The sequence below is a fragment of the Callospermophilus lateralis genome, chromosome 14, assembly GCF_048772815.1.
Source record: "Callospermophilus lateralis isolate mCalLat2 chromosome 14, mCalLat2.hap1, whole genome shotgun sequence".
In the NCBI taxonomy this organism is placed as follows: domain Eukaryota; kingdom Metazoa; phylum Chordata; class Mammalia; order Rodentia; family Sciuridae; genus Callospermophilus; species Callospermophilus lateralis.
In genome coordinates, this window is record NC_135318.1 from 89,958,421 (window position 1) to 89,982,986 (window position 24,566).

A 24,566-nucleotide genomic window follows, 5' to 3' on the forward strand; every position below is an offset into this window, starting at 1 on the left:
ATGTAATATGGTTCAATTCACCACTCAAAGGGGGAGCGTGTTTGAAGGTCACTGGGAACAGACAGGAGCTCAATTATCTGCTCTCAAGTCCTACTACTGGATACAAGGCCAGGCTTGGCAAGAGCTTGTAAATCTGTAACTCACTGGGATACAGATGCCTGCGCATGGATTTTATGACCGTGGTTTACCATCAGACAGCCCAGAGCCGGTCAGAGTTAGGACAAAGGTGCCTCCACTGGTCTGTGGAAGCCAGTCCAGCACTTTGGCTGCTTGGGGCACCATGGTGGCACCTTGCCAAGGAACATTCCAGCAACCCACAAAAGCCAGCACGCCTGGTTGGGCATTTAGCTCAGTCAGCCCAGGGCAGTCTGAAGACGGCTTCTGTAGGAAAGAGGAGGTGTTCTGTGCAGAGCAGATCCCAAAGCACACTACCCACTAGGTGGAGAACGCTGCTTAGAACAGCAAAGCCAACGACCGCAAATGCACATAATAGAAGGCTCAGCCACATGGCCTGTCCAGCTCAAGCACATGTGCCTCTTCTAACCACCTTCAACAAGTAAGTCAAGTCATATTTGGTATTCAGAAAGGATGAACCTTCCTAGTAAGTTATTATCGTTGGTAGAAATGGCAGGAGGACCTGGTGGTGTGGGGATTCTGTGAAGAGTGTCACCATACTGAGGACCCTGATCCTTGTACTACTATTACTACTACTACTACTACTACTACTACTACTACTACTACTACTACTATTACTTCTTCTTCTTATTATTATTATTATTATTATTGTTATTATTATTATTATTATTTTGGTACCAGGGATTGACCCCAGGGCACTTAACCACTGAGCTATATCCCCAGCCCTTTTTATTTTTTATTTTGAGACAGGGTTTCACTGAGTTGCTGAGACTGGCTTTGAACTTGGGATCCTCCTGCCTCAGCCTCCTGATCTTCTGGGATTACAGGCGTGCGCCACTGCACCCGGTGTGAACATGCTTTTTGGTTCTCATCTTGGGTTTTTAACCAGGTGCCATCCCATAGGTCAGTATAGCAGTATGTGCACCACCAGGACCACTACATCCCATTAGGCAAGACGGGGCCCTGCTCTCACCGTACGCAGGGACAGATATTTCCACTGGGTCGCTGAAAGGCCCGACGCCCCCTTTAGTGATGGCTGCGATCCTCACGGTGCAGGTGGCGTTGTGGACTTGAACAGGGATCTGAGCCTGGCTGCCATTCTGGCCGACTTCTTCAGAGAGCTCCTTCTGGGGATAGAGAAAAAAAAAGAAATTGGAGGCACCAGCTGCACGGGGTTCCTTCTGTGGGAGGCCATCCCACCCATGTCCCGGGGACAGTGGCCACATCTCCACTCCACAGTGTTCCTTCCTCACTCAGGCCACAGTGGTGGAGTGAACCCAAACACAGGCAGGGACGTGGGGTGGGGCTGGCAGCAACACCAGGCTTTGCAAACTAGGATCAGGAGGGTGAGGCACTTAAGGTGGTCCTTAAAGAAGTTTCCGGAAAGGACAAAGCATGTAGCACTACCTTTAGAAGGGAAGAGCAAGGTGAAGTCCTTGAGACCCCCCTGCAGGATCCCCCATAGCACAATTCAGAGTCACACCATCCCTTGACACTGCAAACCTGGTAACTGCCCAAGCAGGGTCCAGAGTTTTGAAATTTTAAGAATTTGGACTAAAATCTACGTACAAGAGGATACGATACCAATGCTACTCTTTTTTGCTCTCAGTGTGACAAATACGCAATTTGTTTAATCTTCAAAACCTTGTTTTACGTTTATTTTTTAATATTTATTTATTTTTTTTAGTTTTAGGTGGACACAATATCTTTATTTTACATTTATATGGTGCTGAGGATCAAACCCAGTGCCTCGTGCATGCTAGGTGAGTGCTCCACCACTAAGTCCCAGCCCCTTGTTTTACGTTTATTTATGTTGTTTTTAAAAGTCACTGTTATGTGACCCTGAGCCATTAAAACATGGGGGGGGGGGTGGTGGTGGTGGTGTATGTTTACATGACACTTTCCCCTTTGTTTCCCAACCTCCAAGATCAGGATGTTCACTGATGCAGGAAAACGATTCTGCTGGTGGGGCTGGCTCTTGAATGAAAACTGTAAGGTTGTGAAGGCTGAGAGCAAGCCCTGGAACATGGCTGAAGCTCTGAATTTTGAGAATATTAGTTTGGAGAGGGGAGAGAAATATCAGTCTCATGGGGTACAGGTATCATGCATCATCAATAAACAGCAGAGGCAGGGTTTGGAAGGAACTTTATTCCTGGTCAGTCAGCCTCCTGCCCATCGTTCTAGAGATGGTGTAGGACACAGCCAGCTCAGCCCTTACAGACAGGGTGTGACCAAGCAGCCCCTGGGTTGCTATCAGGGATCATTTCTCAATCTAAACAGGAAGTGACCATCAGGGCTCAGAATGCCCCAGACAGCTAGGCGTGGTTGTACACGCCTGTAATCCCAGAGGTTCAGGAGGCTGAAGCAGGAGGATGGCAAGTTTGAGGTCAACCTCAGCAATTTAGGGAGGCCCTAAGCAATTTAGCAAGACCCTGTCCAAAATAAAAATTAAAGGGCTAGGGCTAGGACTCCATGGCAGAGCGTAAGGCACTGGGTTAAATCCTCAGCACCATATAAAAAATAATAAAATAAATGTATTGTGTCTATCTACAACTAAAAAAAGTTTAAATTTAAATTTTAAAAAAATGCTGAGGATGTAGCGCAAAAGGTAAAGCATCCCTGTGTTAAATCCCCAGTACAAAAAAAAAAAAAAAAAAGAAACAAAGATAAGGGATGAAAGAAGAAAATGTGACCTTCAAAAATGTGGGGTTTTCTACTCTTCTCGACCGGGAACCTGCAAGATTGGCCGTACTTTTTGCTATTGTGGTTAATTAAGTACACAAAGGAACAATTCAATTGGGAGATACATTCTGGCAATATCTTTTTTAGAAATAAAGCAATTTTTTTTATGGCAGACCAGTTTTGATGATGGCTCACTTTGTCATTCTGTTTTAATTTTGGGGTAGAGAAATTCCAGGGTCCACATCCCAGAGCCCTGCCGTGACTCAGGTCTACAATAAAAAATAAATAGCATGTCTACGCCACAGTTTATTGCCTAAGAGCTCCTCAAAGTTCAAGGTGGATAAGGAACCCTGGGCCTGTTTCTGGCTGTGGGTTTTTGGTTTTTTTTTTCCCTATAAAGACTCAAATACAATACATCAACATGAGGAATTCTCTCAAAATAAGAGGAAAAGCACGATGCACATTGGGAAACAATTAAATGCCCAGAAGAACAGAAATCATAACAAAAACCAAATCATCCTTTTGGAAATATTCATAAATATAAATTCACATCCTTTGTGTCTATAAGAGGTTAGTTCTAGATCCCCGATACCCACCCTCCCTGCCCCTGCATAGAGAGTAAATGCATGTAATTCATCCCTACTGGGGTTTTTTTTTTTTTGGGTACCAAGGATTGAACTCAGGGCCACTCAGCCACATTCCCAGCCTTTTTTTTTTTTAAATATTTTATTTTGACACAGGATCTTGCTAAGTTGCTTAGGGCCTTGCTAAGTTGTTGAGGCTGGCTTTGAATTTGCCATCCTCCTGCCTCAGCCTCCCAAACTGCTGCGATTACAGGTGTGCACGACTGTTTTCATGCCAAATATGTAAAGAAAGATACTCCCTAGGTTGGTTCCACAGTCTAGCTATTGTGAATTGTGCTGCTATGATCATTGATGTGGCAGTATCCCTATAGTATGCTCTTTTAAGGTCCTCAGGGAATAGTCCGAGGAGGGCGATAGCTGGGTCAAATGGTGGTTCCATTCCCAGCTTTCCCAGGAATCTCCATACTGCTTTCCATATTGGCTGCACCAATTTGCAGTCCCACCAGCAATGTACAAGTGTACCCTTTCCCCACATCCTCGCCAGCACTTATTGTTGTTTGACTTCCTAATGGCTGCCAATCTTACTGGAGTGAGATGGTATCTTAGGGTGGTTTTGATTTGCATTTCTCTGACTGCTAGAGATGGTGAGCATTTTTTCATGTACTTATTGATTGATTGTATGTCCTCTTCTGAGAAGTGTCTGTTCAGGTCCTTGGCCCATTTGTTGATTGGGTTATTTGTTATCTTATTGTTTAATTTTTTGAGTTCTTTGTATATTCTGGAAATTAGGGCTCTATCTGAAGTGTGAGGAGTAAAGATTTGTTCCCAGGATGTAGGCTCCCTATTTACTTCTCTAGATGCCCTTCAATAGATGAATGGATAAAAAAAAATGTGGCATCTATACACAATGGAGTATTATGCAGCACTAAAAAATGACAAAATCATGGAATTTGCAGGGAAATGGATGGCATTAGAGCAGATTATGCTAAGTGAAGCTAGCCAATCCTTAAAAAACAAATGCCAAATGTCTTCTTTGATTTAAGGAGAGCAACTAAGAAATGAACAGGGGGAAAGAGCATGAGGAAAAGATTAACATTAAACTGAGATGAGTGATGGGAGGGAAAGGGAGAGAGAAGGGAAATTGCATGGAAACGGAAGGAAACCCTCATCGTTATACGAAATCACATATATGAGGTTGTGAGGGGAAAGGGGGGGGAAGGGAGAGAACTGAACAACAACAGATGAGGTAGAGAGGGAAGATGGGAGGGGAGGGGAGGGGGGATAGTAGGGGATAGGAAAGGCAGCAGAATACAACAGTCACTAATATGGCATTATGTAAACATTGTGAATGTGTAACTGATGTGATTCTGCAATTTGTATTTGGGGTAAAAATGGAAGTGCATAACTCACTTGAATCAAATGTATGAAAGATGAAAAAAAGAAAATTAAAAGAAAAAAAGAAAGATACTCCCATATCCATAACCCCAAGGGTTTATTTCCATTCTGATTTTTGAAAGTTGTCCGAGAAACCCATTTCAGATTGGATTATGAAAGAGCCAACATTTCGGTACCATCAGAGTGCGGGCCACATAAAGTAGGGCTGTTTCCCTGGCACAGGTGGTCTGGTGGTGGGGCACGTGCCGTGGGCCAACTGCATATTTCTCATTTAAAGAGCCTCCATTTTTTTTTTTTTTTTTTTTTTTTTTTTAACCAACATAAGGATCATATCCCCAGGCTGTAGAAATCTGAGAGCCTTTTCAGGTACTGGAATTGAATTTAAAATATGACATTGGATTACAATTTCACTTCCATATAAAAGAAGACATAAGGAACTTTGTGGGTCAGGATACTAAGAGTACACCTTTGGCAAGACAATGTCTTTTTTTTCTTGTGGGTGGCATTAAAGTTAGGCAGGGTGACTGCAGTGATTTGTTCACAGTTATCCAAAGGCTTTATTATCCCCAGGCTCTGAGAGAATGCCCTGTGACTCATAACTGGATTTAAGAATATGGCGCATTTTTTAGCCTCAAAAAACAGTAATGCTCAACACAGAAAGAACCATCAGATTCTAAAAGTTGCTGACACACAATGATCACCAAGGTGACTTGTTCAAAAGGGCTGTAAGCAGTCTCTCAGGCACCACCCCCCAACCCCCACATCTTCCTCTCTGAAACGTGTCCTTTATTTTTTTTTTGCAGTACTAGAGATTGAGCCCAGGGTTGCTCTGCCGCTGAGCTATTTCCCCACTCCATTTTTTAATTTTGAGACAGGGTCTTGCTAAATTGCCGAGGCTGGTCTTGAACCTGCCATCCTCCAGCCTCAGCCTCCCAAGCTGCTGGAATTGCAGGCGTGAGCCAACACTGCGCCCAGATTGTATCTGTTCTTACTTCTTCCTGCTGAGGGGCCACACTGTGGAGCCTGAATAAGAGACACTGTGTTGGGAAGAGGGTGGAAGGTCTCTGGCAAAAGCAGTGGGCTCAGGGAAGCTCGGGCTTTGGAGTCAGTCACACCTGGGTTCTACACCAGCTCTGCCCGTGCCAAGCTCTGTGACTCTGGGTGAGTTACTCAATGTCTCTGAGCTTCTGTTTTCTTGGCTGAAAACGGAGAATATCATCTTTCTTGAGTTAAATGAGTTCCTGTAGGTAAACACCCCAGAACCTGGCATGCTGCAAACAATCAATGGTAGTCACTGGTATCCTCGACTGTGGGTAACAAGGTGCTTTTCTTGGGTCTTTCTCGCTGGAAACAGAACGCCCTCTTCCAGGCTGACCCTGGGTATCTTTCAAGTCTTCCTGCAGTGGAGAAAATTACCAAGCTGTCAGTGTCCCAAACCAGGAGGCTGGCTGGACTTGTTTGTGGAGATCACCTCCTGGCAATCTCCTGGCAAAGTGGACCACCCTCGATGAATCCCTGAAGTGGCCTGTCTCATGAGAACCTGGCCCGTGACTCATGCCTTACCGCCAGCTCAAATGCTCTGCCTCCTCTGGCTGGGAGAGGAGACAGGAATGAAGGAGGTGTGGGCAGGCGCCGACACGCAGGTGCCTCTCAGCTGCCCTGGCAGCCACTGCCCGCTCAGGAGGAGGCAGAGTCGAGGAATTGTTTTGTGAAGTGCAGCTTCTCTGGGTCTTTGAGGAAGTCACTTTCAAGGCCATGGCGATTTCTGCTGTAAGGCTTCCTGCTAGGATCTCTGTCCTTTACAAACCAGCATCAGGGTCATAATCCCTACCAATGAGCTCCAGGAAAACCACACATAAGAACATGAGTTCTATGGAACGTGTGGGCAATCCTGGGTCAAAACTGACTTGCTACAGAACATTCAAGGGCCTTGAACTTGCCAATACACACTCTGGTTCTTCAAGGGGGCGGTTACCATGCAATATGTTCTAAACTTATTTGCTGAATGAACTCTCTCTTCGTGGAATGGGAACAGGGATGGGGTGGGGAAAATGAGCCCGCGTCTCATCAGAGGCACATGCACAGAATGTCTCCAGCTGGCTTGGGTGGTGTGTCGAGGTCCACTCCTTGGTTCCACAGTGCCTACAAGGCAAGTTCAAGGCCCTTTAAAGATGAGCAAGGCAGGGCTCTAAGTTAAAAAATAAATAGTGTGTACTTGCTCTTTACCTTTGGACTTTGAGCCCTGTTTTGGGAGGCAAGAGGTATCAAGAAAAATAGAATTTGAAAAGGTAGGAATCAGCCAGGTGCAATGGCACTCGCCTGTAATCCCAGAGGCTTAGGAGGCTGAGGCAGGAGGATTGCAAATTCAAAGCCAGCCTCAGCAACTTAGCAAGACCCTCAGCAACTTAGTGAGACCCTGTCTCAAAATAAAATATAAGAAGGGGCTGGGGATGTGGCTCAGTGGTTAAGTGCCCCTGGGTTCAATTCCTGGTACCAAAAAAAAAAAAAAAAAAAAAGGTAGAATCTTCATTGAGAGTAATAAACATCCATCTAGTGAAGACCAGAGGTTCTTAGTCTGCACACAACACCACAGTTGTGGATGACAAGGGCACAGCCCACCCTCCTCATCAGTGCATAAAGCGAAGCTGTGCCGGAGCATTTCCCTGGAGGTGGAGGCCAGCTCTGGAGGCTGAGTGACGGACACGGGCTCACTGCAAACTTCCCTCTGGACAGGTTTGCCTCCCTGCCCCGGACTTCACGTTCTGCCTCTTGTTGCCCATTGTGCGCCAGAAGCTTATCTGCATCAGGGACTGTTCCCAAAGTAACGTGAGCCACCAACTCTTCTGTTGTCACAAGACCGTCGTGATGCACGGAGTACAGAGTGGGTGCAGGGGCAGATGACCGCCGGGCCGGGATGATCTGGCCTCTGCAGGGAGGTGAGTGACGGGAAGGGTCACAGCCCTCACAGTGGTGGCATCGTTCTCACTGCAGAGGGGATAGGTTTGATGACACACAGCACAGCTGAGTGCTGGTGGCACTTGGCTCATGAGGCCACAGTGACTCCTATAGCTTTCATTGCTGCTGCGCTTCTCATGCCTCAGCTCAAGAGAAGTGGCTTCGTCACGCTGGGAGGAAAGAACAAAGGGAGCCCTGCAGCTCTCCGGACCCGCTGGCTTGGCTTCAGGCCACTCGCGTGTCTGCTGGTGACCCCTACCTTCTGTCAACAGAGGAAGAGGACATTCCTAAGGAACTGAACCACAATTACTGAGCCTTTCGGACAGGCATGTGACTCCCTGAGTGCCAAGGGGGAAATGCAGCTGGTCCGGGGGCAGCTGGCACAGAGGCCTGGGGAAAGGACCCGGAACCGTCCTCTCCTAGGCGCGAGGCCAAGCAGGCTCTCCCCGCTCAGGGACAGTGTTTACGTGAGGCAGAACACGGGCCTGAGCCCTCTTCTTTTTCCTCTACTTCTATCACCTCCTGCTTCCAGAAGATTGCTTCCTGACAGGAGGGGAAAAAGAATAAAAAATAAAAAAAAGGGGAAAAGCAGTTCTGATAAATGATGGAGAGTGTGAGAGAGAAAATAACTGCACACCTTTGTTTCCAGGGCACCCGGAGCAAACCTGCCCCAAAGTTCTGTCTTCTCCTCCGCAGGTTTCCCTGGCCAGAGACGCACTAAGTCGTCCCCAAGTGCAAAGCATCCAGCAAACAATGGCAAGGCAGAATGTGCACCTGACTTCCAAGACAGCCCGGGTTATGCTGCCTTAGCCGGCATAGCCCCTTTCTGTCCTGCCCTGTGGGCATGCACAGCAATGCCAACTGGAGCAGGGCTGGACCCATGCCCCGGTGCAGTCACCCCAAAGGAATGGAGAGACCATAACTGTTCCAGCTGGTCAACTGTGCCATGATGATAAAGTAAAAGCACTGCGTGCCATTAAAATATGGCATATGGAACATTTCATATGTTTTTGAAATCTTAAAAAAAAAAAATGATTGGAATATAATCCCTGCAGCTCAGGAAGCTGAGGCAGGAGGATTGCAAGTTCAAGCAATTTAGTGAGGCAAGATCCTGTCTCAAAATTTAAAAAAAGGGTTGGGGATGTAGCTCAGTGGTTAAGCACCTCTGGATTCAACTCCTAGCACCAAAAACAAAAACAAAAACAAAACACTGGAACAAAGTTCAGACCGTCATCGAGGGTTGTAGCTGTTGGGCCATTCACCCCGCCCCCTCTCCTGCTGAAGAGCTGGACGACTTGTGCAAGGCCCTGTATACATCCTTGAAGATGCTGAGAGGAAGCTGTCCCAGGGTGAGATGGGTCTGGGATGTGACCACACAAAGGAGCCTGCTTTCCCTGGTCTGGTGAAGGAGAGCCAGCCCCATCAGTGAGACCAGCGCTCCTGCCCTTGTGCGTCAGAGTCGGTATCTCCCCAGTTCTTCCCTTCCCCGTGGCAGGGGCCCTGTCTGGAAGTTGCCCACCCAGCCCCGCTCAGCCTCCATCCCCAGCTGCCCCCTCCTTGTCTTGGGCTGAGTTCCTGGGGCAGCAGGGACCTTCAGGAAGGGTGTGGCCGGTGCCAGGGAGGCAGTCCCTATGTCACCCAGGATGCCCTTGGCCTTTGTTTGCTCTTGTGAATGGAATGAGCGCTCACACTGGGGAATCGTTACTAGGTGAAAGGGATCCTTCCCAGCCTTGAGGTAGAAGCAGAAGCCACCTGACCTACCATGCACCTCACCAATGCCTCGCCCAGTACCAAGCACATGCCGGTGGGTATTCAGAATAAACCTTGGTGACACCTGTGGTATACATTCTCTGTGAGCCAGAAAACCTTCCAGGACAGGGGAGCTCCCAAGACAGGAAGGAGCTCCCAAGACAGGAAGGAGCTCCCAAGACAGGAAGGAGCTCCCAAGACAGGAAGCCAATTGCTGAGCTCCCTAGCTACTCTTTTAGACCAGGCAGGTCACCAAGATGCTCTAGTGGAACGAAGGCAAATTTGAAGGCTATTTATATCAATAAACTCAACTTTATTCCATAAGCGAAAACTGACATAATCCTTGTCCATAATCCACAAGCCTCACATCCTACCCCTGGACTCATGCCTCTCACTGGCTCCCTGGCCATCCACTAACTCTCTCTGCCTCGGCCTGACTTCCGCACTGCCCATATTGGGGTCACAGCTCCCCAGTCCAGCTTCACCTCCTACCATGCTGTCACAAAGGACGCATGTTCCGAACCTTCGAGAGAGCCCTCAGTCCCTCAGAGCCACTGCATTGACACCTCCTTCCATGACATCCTTTTCCACCCAAGACTCCTCCATTTTCATCTGTCGAAATCAGGCCAAGCTGGGCTGGACTGTGGCTCAGCAGTAGAGTGCTCACCTTGCATGTGTGGGGCGCTGGGCTCGATCCTCAGCACCACATAAAAATAAAATAAAGGTATGTGTCCAACTACAACTAAAAACAAAATATTTTTTAAAAAGTTATGCCAAGCCGTGGTGGTTCATGTGTCACCTCGACTGGGTTGTGCAGTGCCTGGCTATTTGGCTGGACACCGTTTCTGGGTATGTCTGTGAGGATGTTTCCAGAGGAGATCAACATTAGAATCAGCAGACTGAGGAGAGAGGATGGCTGCCCCAGCATGAGTGGGCATCGTCCAGCCTCCACAGGAAAGGATGAGGAGGCGGATTCTGAGATGTGGTCTTCCGCCTTAGCCAGAGATCTATGCACAGGGTCCCCTGGTTCTCAGCTTCCAGACCCCCATCCCACCCCTGGCTCTCCTGGGGCTCCAGCTTGCAGATAGCAGCTCCAAAGCCTTCTCGGCCTCTGACTGTATGGGCCAACTCTTCATAATGAATCTCTTTCTGACCCCTGACTAACACAGGCCCAGATCAAGTGCCACCTTTGCTGGGAGGAACAGTGTGCCACGGGCCTCCAGCATCTTTGCACAGCCTTGCAGAACACATGCCAATCTGCAAGGCCTCACCTCCCTGACCTTGAGCCATTCCGGGATGGCTCACCTGGCAACAAGGGAAGCCAGTGGCCGTGGCAGGACTCGGAGGCAACTGCACCGGGGAGGGCTTGTTTGCTGGCTGCTACACAAGGCTCTCATCAGCTCTTGGCCCTGGGACCCTCAGCCACATGTCCTACCCCTGGGCCCATCATGTGGCCCTGGGGGTCTCGTTCCCCCTGGTTGGGGCTCCTTTGCTGGCTGTGACATGGGTGGCCATGTGGCTTGGTCTAGTTTGGGCTCCTATGGAGCTGGGCCCTACTGGCCAGCATGCTTGCTTATCCTCTGAGGTTGAGGATCTTCCCTGACAACCTTCCTCAGAGGCTCTGAGCTATCAGACTGCCCAACCCCACTGCGCCCTGACCTCATGCTGCGATTGCCTGGGTCACCCTCTCATCTTCCCATAAGAGCCTAAATCCCGGGGCTGGGGAGATAGCTCACTTGGTAGAGCCTGCTTCGCACGCACAAGGCCCTGGGTTCATCCTCAGCACCACAGGTGGCCACAGAGGATGAGCTCCCGACCCATCGGCTGAACGGAGGCCTGCTCCGTCACCACCGATGCTCACTCAAGTCCCACCAAGAGGTGCCCAGCCTCATGACATCAGGTGCCCGGCCTCATGCCATCAGGCCAGGTCTACTCAGCAAAACCAGAGCTTCTGAAACAGAAATGAATCAGCAGGCCGAAAAGGGACAAAGTAGGGAACTCAGGCTCTGACTTACGAAAGTCCCCGAGCTCTGCCACACATGTGATATCTGGTAGCCCACCAGCTGCCCCGCCTGCCGCGCGATCGGGGGCTTCGTCCACCTGACGTCCAGGTAACCTCCGGACTCGTTCAGGGACACAGTGACGTTTAAAGGTGCCACCGATGGTGCTGCAAAGAAAAGCAGAGGAAGGTAAAGAGCCACAGGGACAAGCGCGGTGGAGCCACTCTCCTGGTTTTCCAGGGCTTGGCCTTCAAGTGTCCCGTGAAAAGCACACACACAAAAAATGGAAACTGAAAACAGATTTCCGTCGTCACTTAAGGTCCATGAAATATGACAGGAGCCCCAACCAGTAGGTGGTGCAGGCTCCTGGAGCCTCAAGATTCACCTCTGAAGCTAAAAGGCCACAAGAACTGAAGTGGGATGACAGAGAAGGGTGGGAAGGAGGCAGGGGATGCTCGTGGGTTCCTGGAGAGACCCCCAGGGTGGCCTTGACACCTGAGGGCTGCACAGTCCCCAGGCCGACTGGGGAGCAGTTCTGTGGTTTCTAAGATGTTGAAGTCAGGGTTGAGGTCAGTCTGAAGCTGCCACCACATGCAGAGGCAGGTTACTGATCTGAATAGAGATAATCAGTCAATGAAAAGTCTTAGGCAGCCCCCAGGGTCTGCAAGCCATCGCCTGGGAACCACCCCAGACAATGACACTCACAGTTGCCCAAGTCCCTCCCACAAAATGCAGGATTTGCACAGAACACCCTCGTCCTGCTCTCAGTCATCTCTAGGTGACTTGTGGTACCTTCAACAGGGTAAATGCTCCATAAATAGCTGTTCTACTTCATTGCTTAGGAAATAATGATACCAAGAAATCTGTATGTGTTCAGCACAGTTGCGATTTTTCTCTCAAGTGTTTTTGATCTTTCGTTAGTTTGATCTGAGGATGCTGAACCCACAGATACGGGAGACCCGCCGAGTGTGTGTTATAAGTGTGTGTGGGTGTAAGGATACAAGTGCATGGGTATATGGGACACAAGTCAAGACCACTACTACACTATTTGGGGAGTGAAGAACTTGACAGTTTCTATTAAAATTGAAAACATGCTCTTTGACCAATGATTTTATTTCCATGAATTCAATCTATAGCTGGAGTTACATTCATTGCAATGTAATGGGAATAAATGCCATCGGTCAGTAATTATAATATAAATTTTGATACATTTCCCAATGGCATACTAACTACCCAGCCACTGAAAAGAATGAGGTATATTATGTGCACTGATATTAATTAAAAAAAAGTACATGTTGGACCATTTTAGAAATAAAAAAAAGTGATTTATATAGAGAAGGAATTAAAAAATTGGAATAATATACACCAAACTGTATATTGCCTATAATTGTACTTAAAGACTCCATATTTCTCATATGTCAGAAAGGAAAACAAAGCAAAATTAAACAAAAAACCACGATAGTCCTCCTCATCCCTACTGACTCTGGGAGCAGAAACCATGAAGGTAAAGCTCAGCTCAGCTTGGGAACCGTCACAGTCACATTGCCAGCGCCGTGCCTATGGGATAAGACACACACCTTGCAGTCTGCTGCAGAATTTATGAGTGAGCATGCTGACTCCACAGGCCTTTGTGTCTGCCTCCTCCTAGAACCCCTCTACAGTGACAAGAAGGAATTTTAAGGGCAAAAAGCAGTCAGTAGGTAGCTGAGTGTAGTGACACACGCCCATAATCCCTGCAACTCTGGAGGCTGAGGCAGGAGGATCTCGAGTTCAAAGCCAACCTCAGCAATTTAGTGAGGCCCTAAGCAACTAAGTGAGATCCGGCTTCAAAATAAAACATTAAAAAGGCTGGGGATGTGACTCAGTGGTTAAGCACCTCTGGGTTCAATCCCTGGTACCAAAAAAAAAAAAAAAAAAAAAAAAGTCAATGGTAGAAGAGAAATTGTGATACATTTGAGAGCTGCAACTCAGCAAGTCTATTCTCCCCAAAGAACATGGGGAAGCTCAGTAGCCGAGGTCATAGGTACTAAAATGGGGACAGGTCTGGGAAGATGTACATCACATTTTCTCTGTTCTTTGTGTATGTGATCAAAATAGACTCTACTGTCATGTATAACTAAAAAGAACAAACAAAAATAAAGTAAAACCTGTTCCTAACAACAACAAAGAACAGAGAAAGAGTTAAGGCCCCAAAATCAACAATGGAGATAAATATTTGACTGACCCAAAAGAAGGAAGAACAGGAGAACAAATTACACAAAGAACAGAGAAAACGTGATGTACCTTGGTCCACCCCACTCAAATGGCAGTGCTACACTTGAATGGAATAAATGCCCCAATTTAGAGGCAGAGACTGTGAAAGGATTAAAATGCAGTTTGGGGGTTGGGGTGGAGCTCGGTGGTAGACCACCTGCTTAGCATGTGTGAGGCCCTGGGTTCAATTCTCTACTCCCCCCTAAAAGCAATGTGTATTCTGTGCTTGTGCACATCTACACAAACATACATGTAAAATATATGTAAAAACAAAGTATATGCCACCTCATGAAACAGGTGTCGATACAACAGGTAGGAAAAAAAAAATCAGCAGGAATACAGGTTGAAAACCACCCTCAGCTAACTGAACCTAGTTGTCATTTATAGGTCACTCCCTGCTGTGAGAGCAACATGGTTACCAAGATGACCAGACGAAGGGTCTCCAAGTTGCTGAGGGCCTTGCTAAACTGCTGAGGCTGGCTTTGAACTTGTGATCCTCCTGCCTCAGCCTCCTGAGCTGCTGGTGTAACAGGTGTGCACCACTGTGCCTGGCTGTGGCACTGATTTCTAATTTAGCTCAATCCCCCGTCCTCAAGCCCTCAAAATTTCAGATCCAGACCCGTCTCTCCATCTGTACTGACTGTGACGCTGACTGTACAGGGAGAGACACAGGGCGGGGAAGAGCCTGTGTAGGTGAAGTGAGGACCCTGAACTGGGGACAACAGAAACTACGTGACCGGAAGGGGACAGAGCTGCCACGGCCATTCCCTTGTTCACAGAAAAGGAAAGAAATCTAAAATCAAAAGCGACACAGAGAAGAGTCTTTAAAGTGTAAGGACGGTACCTAGGTACAGTACCTAGGTAAAGATAATACCTAGGAACAGTACCTAGGTAAAGACGATAATACCTAGGAACAGTACCTAGGTAAAGATAATACCTAGGAACAGTACCTAGGTAAAGATAATACCTAGGAACAGTACCTAGGTAAAGACAGTTCCTAGGAACAGTACCTAGGTAAAGATAATACCTAGGAACAGTACCTAGGTAAAGACAGTTCCTAGGAACAGTACCTAGGTAAAGACAGTTCCTAGGAACAGTACCTAGGTAAAGATAGTGCCTAGTGCCCGCAGCTGGGGGAGGCCCTTACGCAGAACAGCCTGGAAAGCACCTTCGGGTGCTAGGCAAATGTTAGCCAGACCCAGGTCACTGTTTCTTGAGTTTAATGCTATGAATAATAACTTTTGTGTATTATATTTTAATTTAAAATGACACTGGCTTTTAAAAGTGTGCATTATCTTCCCGTATAAAAGAAAACACTACCAGAGGTAGCATGGATGTTTCCCCTAACCCCTTTTAAAGTGAACACTAAAAACCAGGACCCAGGAAAAGGTCTGAGTGTTCACACAGCCCGGGAACATCCACCATGAGTCCCCGGAGTTACCTCCTTCGGTGGTGCTGGCCAGGACCCAAGGGCTCACTGCTGACCAGCCTATCTCGTTCATGCAGGACACGCCGACGCTGTAGTTAGCCAGGGCTTGCAGCTGCTCGATCTGATACAGCTGTGGGGTGGCCGAGGTGTGAAAGGTCATGAGCGAGCCGGTACTCAGCGGGCCGGCTTCCTTGACCTGAGTAAAGTGAAGGACCAGCGTCAGTCAGAGGCTGGGAGGGCCCCACCTGGCACAAACGCCATCCTCTGCACGTGGCCCTTCCTCTGCACCTGGACGGGGACAGGTCTGCTTCCTCTCAGGGCACACACACTTCTCCCACCATCGCTCAAGCTACTGGGGCAGCCATTGGGGATGGTGGGAAATGCCTATCCTAAAGATTCTCACTGTTAACAAAGCAACTAAGTATAATTATCTCATAAGGGTTATAGCCCACATTATACTAGAAAATAAAGTAAGGTAGCCCCTCCTCCCCCAGACCCACTTCTTTTTTTTTTAACATTTATATTTTAGTTGTAGTTGGACACGATCCTTTATTTAATTTATTTATTTTTATGTGGTGCTAAGGATCAAACCCAGGGCCTCACACATGTTAGGCAAGTGCTCTACCACCGAGCCACAACCCCAGCCCATTCCAGACCCACTTCTATTATTATTATCATTATTATTAATTTTTTTTTTTTTTTTGGTACTGGGGATTAAACCCAGGGCTGCTTAACCACTGAGCCACATCCCCAGCCCTTTTTATCTTCCATTTTGAGACAAGGTCTCGCTAAGATGCTTAGGACATTGCTAAGTTGCTGAGGCTGGCTTTGAATCTGTGAGCCTCCTTCCTCAGCCTCCCAGGTTGCTGGGATTACAGGCGTGTCCCTCTGCCCCATGCCTGGCCCCACCCCGATTCCTGATCTCATCTTCCAGATGTTTCACAGACTATGCAACACAGGCAGGACCCTGCATATGACTGGCACAGCCTAAAATATTTACCCTCTGGCCCTTTAAAGACACTGCTTTCCAGATCTTCCTCTGGGTAGATGGATTTGTTGGCTTCACTTTTTAAAATTTATCTTCTTTATATGACGTAGCCTGAGAATCCACACTCTTGCCTTGAAGCTAATTTCAGCAGTGTGCCTTTTCTTCTTTCCCCTCTTCACTCAAATAGAAACTCAACTCCACAAGCACACACAGGCAATGCCAATTTTATGGCATTTTGAGGGGGGAGATACAGCAAAGGATCATTTACATTTCATCCAGAAGTTTTTTCCAAATCTCCTTTAAACATGAATTTCCTCATCCCTTCCCGCACACACTCCACAAGCCTCCCCACACCCCTCTCTAAATGTCTGTGTGCACAGCAAGAGACCCAGAAAAACTCCAGTCCTGGACCAAAGCTACCTCTTTCCCTCAAGCACACCTCCTGTTTGGGGTTGGGGTGATAGGAGATTTCTTTTTCTCCCACTACATGTTTTTTTTTCTACAACATGAATACTTATAAAATCTGAAAAGACAGACAGTACCATGTAAAACTAAGAGCAATTTGGAAAAAAAAAAAAAATCTCCACTCCATAAGATATTGCTTGCCCTTAGTAACAGGCGTGCAATTATGGGATGGGAATGCACGGTGCTGTAATTTCAGGATACGGGTGGCAGTGTAGGGCAGCAGGCCAGAAATAACCATTTTGGAACTCTACATCCCCTGGTGGGTGCCGTGAGGGGGTGGGGGCCGAGCTCCACCTCTGACTCAGATCCTGTGGGGGGACAGGAAGGTACCAGTTGTCCCGAGGAGCCACTGGTGGAGAAACAGGGCCCTGTGCTTATCTTGGGCGGCAGAAGTGACTTTGTTTTCTCGCACTGGAGTACACACTCCTTCCTGTGACCAGCCACGAGGACGAGGCTGGCTCTGTCCCCACCCGGTTTCCAGAGCCACAGGTGGAGCGTTTCCAGGCACCCACACTCCTACAGCGCATCCCTGGAAGAAGCCGAGCTTCTGGAAGGTCCTTCTCATGGGCCCTGGGGAGAGGGCCTGGAGCGGCAAGGAGTAGGTGCCAGAGCTAAAATTAGACATGGAGCCTGTGGCCCAAAAATGGGTGACGGAAGGGCCTAATGTCAGGACCAAAGGAAGCAGAAGGGTGTGTCCCGCTAGTGTGTGGATCTGAATCTCGTCCAGAACATTCATTTGTTACCAAGTCAGAGTTTAAAATTATAGCAAAGCACAGAGCCATACTTGGTGGTTTCAGGAATGGGGATTCACTCTTCATCAGCAAAAGGTACAAGGGTAACTCCTGGGGCCCACCCCACTAACCCAGACCTGCTAAAGGAAAAAAGGACACTCGGTTCAATATGAAGTTCAAATACTTTTTAGTACAGATAAATCATAGAGCACTGGGTCCTGTGTTCCTGTGTGCTAAGTCTAGCAGTCCCAGTGGAGAGGAAAGGAGGACAGGATCCAAGATGGGCAAGAGGGCCTGGCCTCGGGCTGTCCTAGGGTGACATTTCACGGTACAAAAGCCACGGCACAGACAGAGCAGGGGAGGCTTGTCTGTGACCATCTCCCACCTTCAGGGGTTTCCCAAGGTGTGGGGAGGGTCTTCCTCAGAGCCCCCCTCAAGTTATGGCCCTCGGGAGAGAAGGCAACCCCAGTTTAGCGGGGCCCATTTGAAAAGGGCTGGTCCACATGTCAGTGACGTTATAAATGAAAAATGTCGACTTCTAGGGAAACATGCACCGCATGTTCCTAATAATAGAGCCCTAAAACACATGATGAGAAAACTGATAGAACTGAAGGGAGAAATAGACAACTCAAAAATAAAACTTGAGGGGCTGGGGGAGTAGTTCAGCAGCAGAGCACGCATGTGCTCAGCATGCGTGAGGCCCAGGGTTCCATCCCCAGGGCTCCCCCCTTCATAAAATTTGAGACCTCAATCTTCCACTTCCAGTTACAGATAGGCTTACTAGGCAGAAAAGCAACAAGAGAACAGAAGACCAACGAGACCACCAACCAACTAGATCCGCCACGTGTAGAACACTCCACCAACTATAGCCAAATACTCATTCTTCTCAAGTGCCTCTGAAACAGTCTTCTTTACAAATTAAAAACTACTGAAATCATAATACGTATATTCTCCAGACACGATGTTATTCCATTAGATATCAGCAAAGGAAGAAAATGTGAAATTTTTACAACTATGTGAAAATTAAACAACATACTCCTATAACCAAGAGGACTAAGATGAAATTCCAGGGAAAAAGACAAAAACAAAAAACTTGAGATGACTCAAAACACAATAAAAAGTAACTTCATGTGATGCAGTTAATGCAGTGCTGAGAGGGAAATGCATAGCATATACACCTCTACTTAAAAAGAAATCTCCCATCAATTACCTAATGGTCTACCTCAGGAAATTAGAAAATAAAGAGAAAATTAAACTGGAGCAAACAGAAGAAATTGAAGACTAAGGCAAAAAGGAATAGGATGGAGGTCAGAAAAACAATAGAAAAAATTTCAAAGAAACAAAGTTGGTTGTTCAAAAAAGATCAGCAAAACTGGCAAATCTTTAGCTAGACTGATTAAGAAAAATGAGAAAGGGAAGATGCAAATTACTAAAATCAGGAATGAAAGGAAGGACATTACTATGAACCTCAAAAAATTTAAAAGGATTATAATGGCATACTATGAATAATGGTAGACCAACAATTAGAAAACTTAGATGAAATGATTGAATTCCTAGAAACACAGACTATCAAAACTGACTCAAGAAGAAATAGAAATCTGAGTAGACCTACACCAAGTAAAAACACTGAACTAATATTAAAAATCTTCCCAGAAAGAAAACCAGGGACCAGCTGGCCTTTGCTGATGGATTCATGAGAAATTTTTAAAAGATTTAAATATTCAAGAAATTGAAGAATAAGGCATACTTCCCAACTCATTAGCCAGCAAGATGCTAATAACCGGGGCTGGGGATGTGGCTCAGGTGGTGGCGCGCTCACCTGGCATGCGTGCGGCCCGGGTTCGATTCTCAGCACCACGTACAAACAAAGATGTTGTGTCCGCCGATAACTAAAAAATAAATATTAAAAAATTCTCTCTCTCTCTCTCCTCCCTCACTCTCTCTTTAAAAAAAAAAAAAAAAAAAAAAAAAAAAAAAAGATGCTAATAACCAAAATCAAAAAGAGCTATCATAAGAAAGCATAAAAAGCTGAATAAAAAGTTCTTATGACTATAGATGCAATTAGATGGTGGTGTGGTTGGGAATATACTCAAAACCATTGGACTGTATGCTTTAGATGGGTAACTGTTATAGAATATGAAATAAACCTCAAAAAAAAAAAAAGTGTTTAAAGAAAGGTGGCTATTAGCTGGGGATGTATCTCCGTGGAAGAGTGCTTGCATGAGGCCGTGGGTTCAATTCCTTCTGCCACAGAAAAAAAAAAAAAAAGGTTATCCCTGATGATAGGTTGCTGGTACCTGGGAGGTTTACAAAAAAAAAAAAAAAAAAAAGGTGGACAAAAATTAAGCCAGGATAGGTGATAATGTTAAACTCTTGAAAATATTTGTACTTATTTATACTTTTATGTATAAGAGCTTCTCCATGGCCATATCCCTCCTAACATTTGGTATTATCACATAGTCTTTGTCAGTGGAATGGATGTAAATGGTATTTGTGTCATATTAAAATTTTTGCTGATTTCCAATAATTTTATTCTTATGTTTTATTTTTATTCAGTACAAGGCCTCGTCTATATTTGCCACAATTTTTCAGTTGAGTCAATCTTGCATTTCTTACTGGTCCGTCTTTATTTTTTAAATCTTCTGATATTATTACTTTGTAATTGTTGGGAATATCTTCTCCCACTTGTAATCTGTCTTTTTATTATTTTTTTAGATTTCTTTTGTTGAAAAATGTTCTTAAATTCAATATGGGAAATGTATTAATAATTTTGAACAATGCTAATTGAATCTAATTGACACGTTTAAAAAAATGTTGTCTATTCTTCAACAAAGCCAAAATATATGAACCTAAATTTTCTACTGAAATTTTTGAAGTCTTGACAACAAAAATTCTTAATCGATCTAAAAAAAAAAAAATTAAGCCAGGCTTCGAATGGTGGGATAGGGTGAAGGTTATTTTTAGGGATAATGCTTATTTTTATTCTTCAGAGAAAGAACAGCTGTTAGATAGAGTAGGAGGCACTAAGGGCAGAGAAAGTAATTGTTTGCTATCAAAAACATTCTTCAGAAGCCACTTCCCTGACTTGGCAGGCTGGCCTATGTGACGGTGAGACTTTTTAAGTAATAAACAAGGCATTTAGGAGACAGGACCATCCCTGCCCCGTGGGTGACACGCACAGCAGAATGCGCTCTCATGATCAGCAGATGATCCTGATGCTTGGTGACCTGCTCCACACAGATGCTCCCCAGGCTGCGGAGCACAGGGGTCCCAGCTCTGCTCTGGGTGTCACAGCTGCCCGGGATGCCACTCAGTTCTGCTGCGCAGAGGCTGTGCGAGGACTCGGACCCTGAAGCACTCTGTATTTCTAGTCAGGCGTCTGCAAAGTCCCTGGGCCACTGTGGCCACTCGGTAAACAGTAGTGTTAATGCCACTGTTTCCATTTTCGTGAAAGGAATGCCCGGGTGCAGGGCTTACATCAGGAAAAGGTACCATTTTAGGACGGTCAGCCTCTATTTCTAACAGTACTCTTTTTTTCATGCCAGTTCTAAGTAGTGGTTAAAAATGGCTCAAGAGTCACCAAGGCCTGTAATCCCCAGGGTCCCCAGGGAGACACTGCCTAGGTGCTACTTTTCACAGCAACGGGTGACCTGTGTGCTGCTGGCCCGTTGGTCCTTCACAGCACCAGCCCAGGAGGAGTCCCACTGGGGCTTCTCTCATCAGGAATGTGTTTCTGTAATCAAAAATGGATCCTCACTGGGCGAGGTAGCAAAAGCCTGTAATCCCAGAGACTCGGGAGGCTGAGGAAGGAGGATAGCAAGTTCAAGGTCAGCCTCAGTAACTTAGTGAGGCCCTAAGGAACCCATCGATACCCTGTTTCTAAATAAATAAATAAATAAAAAAGGGCTGGAGATGTGGCTCAGTAGTAGTAAAGCATTCTTGGGTTCAATTCCAGACACTAAAAAAAAAAAAAGAATTTTCCCTGGTCTCATGATGTTCTCTCTTGGAAACAAGCCTTCTTCTGGTTGGGTGCTGGGCAGTGAAAGAGAAGGAAGCACATGGTGGACAGAGGGTGGTGGGCACTAGCGGGGGAGTCGAGGCATGTGGAGCCCACTGGGGAAGCTGGCAGAACGGGGCTCAGGAGGCAGGACGGGCAGCGAGCCCTGCAGGGCCCTCTGCGAGGTTTACCTGGATGCTGCAACTGCTGAATGGAGAGTATCCGTCAAAACCTGGGACCCAGGAGATGAGAACGCTGTGAGCCGTGCTCTTGTGGATGCGGACTTCTTTTGGCGGCGAGGGAATTGCTAGGGAAACACAAAGGCACAAGCACAGTCGTGAGCCCTGGAGGCCAAAGCCACTGAACAAATGCACTTCACCACTTTGTGTCTTGCGATCAGCACAAGGACCCCGTTTCCAAGAGGAGCCAGCTGGACTGCAGGGCAGCGTCCTTCCAGCAACGGGAGGGCTCTGCCTGCGCCTGGGAAGTGGGACTCGGCCACTTGGCTGGACACTGGTGCTGTAAACAAGGACGAGAGCCACAGCCCTGCCTTTGTGAAGTGCACAGTCCCGTGGGGAGGCCCACATTGGCACGATGATGGTGGGAAGCACTGTGGGGATAGTCAGAGGCGAAATGATTAGATCGTGAGAGCCGGAACCTAATCAGTGGATTAATCCAGTGACCTGGGTTAATTGGGTGGTAACTGCAGCCGGTAGGGGTGCAGCTGGAGAAGCCAGGTCACATGTCTTTGGGGTTTATATTTTTGTCCCTGGTGAGCAGAGCTCTCTCTCTCCTGGTGGCCGTGACCTGAGCTCTCTGTCCACCACGCCCTTCCACCATGCTGTGCTGTGTCACCTGGGGCCCAGGTTACGAAGTCGGCCGTCTAGGCACTGAGACCTCCAGAACTGAGTCCCCAATAAACTACTCCTCTCCTAAGTCGCGCTTGTCAGGCATTTTGGTCCCAACAACACAAAAGCTGACTGCAACCACCAATGACAAGAGGGCCCTGTCAGTAGACGAGAGGGTGGCACAGGGCTGCGAGTGTGTGTCCATGTGTTTGTGTGGTGTGTGTGTGTTCATGTGTGCCTGTGTGCATGTGTCCATGTGCATATGTGTCCATGTTGTGCGTGTCCATGTGCATGTGTGTCCATGTGCGTGTGTGTGTCCATGTGTGTGTCCGTGTGCATGTGTGTCCGTGTGCATGTGTGTGTGTGTGTGTGTGTGCGCGTGTGCATGTGTGTCACGTGTGCCTGTGTAGGGGATCAGCTTTCCAGTAGGCCAGAGGTGAGAATCAGAGGACAGGGCAACTGCTTCTGCTGGGGGAGGGGTTCGTGCCACAGTGTGCCTGCAGCCACTGGGTCCCCAGTGGGACCGGGAGGGCTATCTCAGTGACAATCCAAGGGGGATTTGAAAGCTTGGGGCATCTCGTCTTTTCACATTGAATTTAATTGTCAGTAAAATTTAATCTAATACAAGATGATGACCAGCATTCTTGTGTGATTACCATAGGCCATTTTGGGTCATTTGATTGTTGCTAAAACCCTATTAGAGAGGTGGCCTTACAGTCCCTTCCTGCAGATGAGGAAGCTGCACAGAGAAGTTAAAACTTGCCAGGTCACAGAGGGGTTATAAGCAATAGAAGGCCCTGAGCTCAGGACTGCACGACCCCAGAGCTTGTGTCCACATAGGCAGACGGGCGGGAGCACCCACAGGCCCAGGAGGCTAGTCCACCACCTACCCAGGCATGGCCTGGGCACTGTGACATGCCTGCTCTACACACAGTCCCTTCTGTGTAAATGGGGACAGGGAATACCTGCTCCGTGAGGCTGGGGTGGGGCAAGACAAGGTCACATGTGTGGCCTGAGCTAGGTGGGGAAGGAAGGAATGACAAGGGACAGCAGGGTGGCCTGGGCCATGTTCAGCAGGGAACCATTAAGATGATCTAGATCTGTCCTGATGGACCTGCCTCTTCTAGATCCAAATCTGACCACATACATTCCAGCAATAACACTTTGCGGGAGGTGCCAGGAATTGAACCCAGGGAGCTTTACCCCAGAAGTATGTCTCTGGCACTTTCTTTATACAGATATACATTTTTGAGGCAGGATCTTACTAAGTTGCTGAGGCTGGCCTTGAACCTGCAATCCTCCTGCCTCAGCTTCCAGAGAGCTAGCATTATGGGGAAACATCACTGTGCCCGGGCTTCATAGCAAGAACAATTTAGAAGAAGGGGATCTTGGTTGCTCTGACATAAATTTTAAAATAAATGAAAGCCCAAAACACAAGTTTGGGAAACAAGATTCTTTACAAATTTACACCCACTCACAGATTTCTGAAATTCCCAACATATCTTTTGGAACTGTCATAATGGGACTTGTAAAAAAGGAAGGAAGTTAAACCCTTCCTCCAGGGATCACTTTGAGTTTGCTCACTTTTAAAAAAGTTCCAGTGAACTTTTAGAAACCGCCCTTTCAAAGCCGGGTGCGTTGGCACACACCTGTAATCCCAGCTGCTTGGGAGGCTGAGACAGGAGGATTGTGAGTTCAAAGCCAGCCTCAGCAAAAGAGAGGTGCTAAGCAACTCAGTGAGACCCTGTCTCTAACTAAAATACAAAATAGGGCTGGGGACGTGGCTCAGTGGTCGAGTGTCCCTGAGTTCAATCCCTGGTTCCAAAAACAAAACAAATAAACAACAACAACAACAAATAACATGGCACTTTCACAGCCTTTGTCTGGACAGACGACCTGCTGAAACTAAAATCAGCAAAAGAGAAGAAGAGTTTCTTTTGTAGTTTTGCACCCCTCTCCTGTGTGCCAACCTCGACCAGCACCAGCTCAAATAAGCTGCTTCTTTCCTGCATTGTTTCCCCAAGGATAAGATGAAAGAAACACGGTCCCAATATTACCTCTCCAGTGTATGCGATGTATCCAAATTATATAATATATGTATATGTAATATGCAACATATGATGCATTTATGTAATTTATGGTTATTTATTAATAGTATTAGTAATATAACTAGTAATAGATATGTATTAATTTTATATTAAAATTAATAACATGATTAATCATAAGTTACGTTATTCCATATATTATATGAATATACGTTATTTATTATATAAATTATAATATATTTTATGCATATGATTTATAATATATTATGCATATGATATATGATATAACATTATTATAATATGTGTTATA

At 46.7% G+C, this 24,566-nt stretch overlaps 1 protein-coding gene across 1 annotated transcript in view; it reads right to left on the reverse strand.

Annotated features, from left to right (window-relative positions):
* Positions 1-24,566, reverse strand: part of Mertk (MER proto-oncogene, tyrosine kinase) — a 98,824-nt gene that overhangs the window by 26,247 nt on the left and 48,011 nt on the right. The window contains exons 6-9 of the mRNA XM_076833158.2: positions 21,555-21,670; positions 15,195-15,378; positions 11,516-11,667; positions 1,109-1,262 (exon numbers count right to left, since the gene is read on the reverse strand). Coding sequence (XP_076689273.2) covers positions 1,109-1,262; positions 11,516-11,667; positions 15,195-15,378; positions 21,555-21,670 — 606 coding nt within the window. The remainder of the gene's footprint in view (positions 1-1,108; positions 1,263-11,515; positions 11,668-15,194; positions 15,379-21,554; positions 21,671-24,566) is intronic.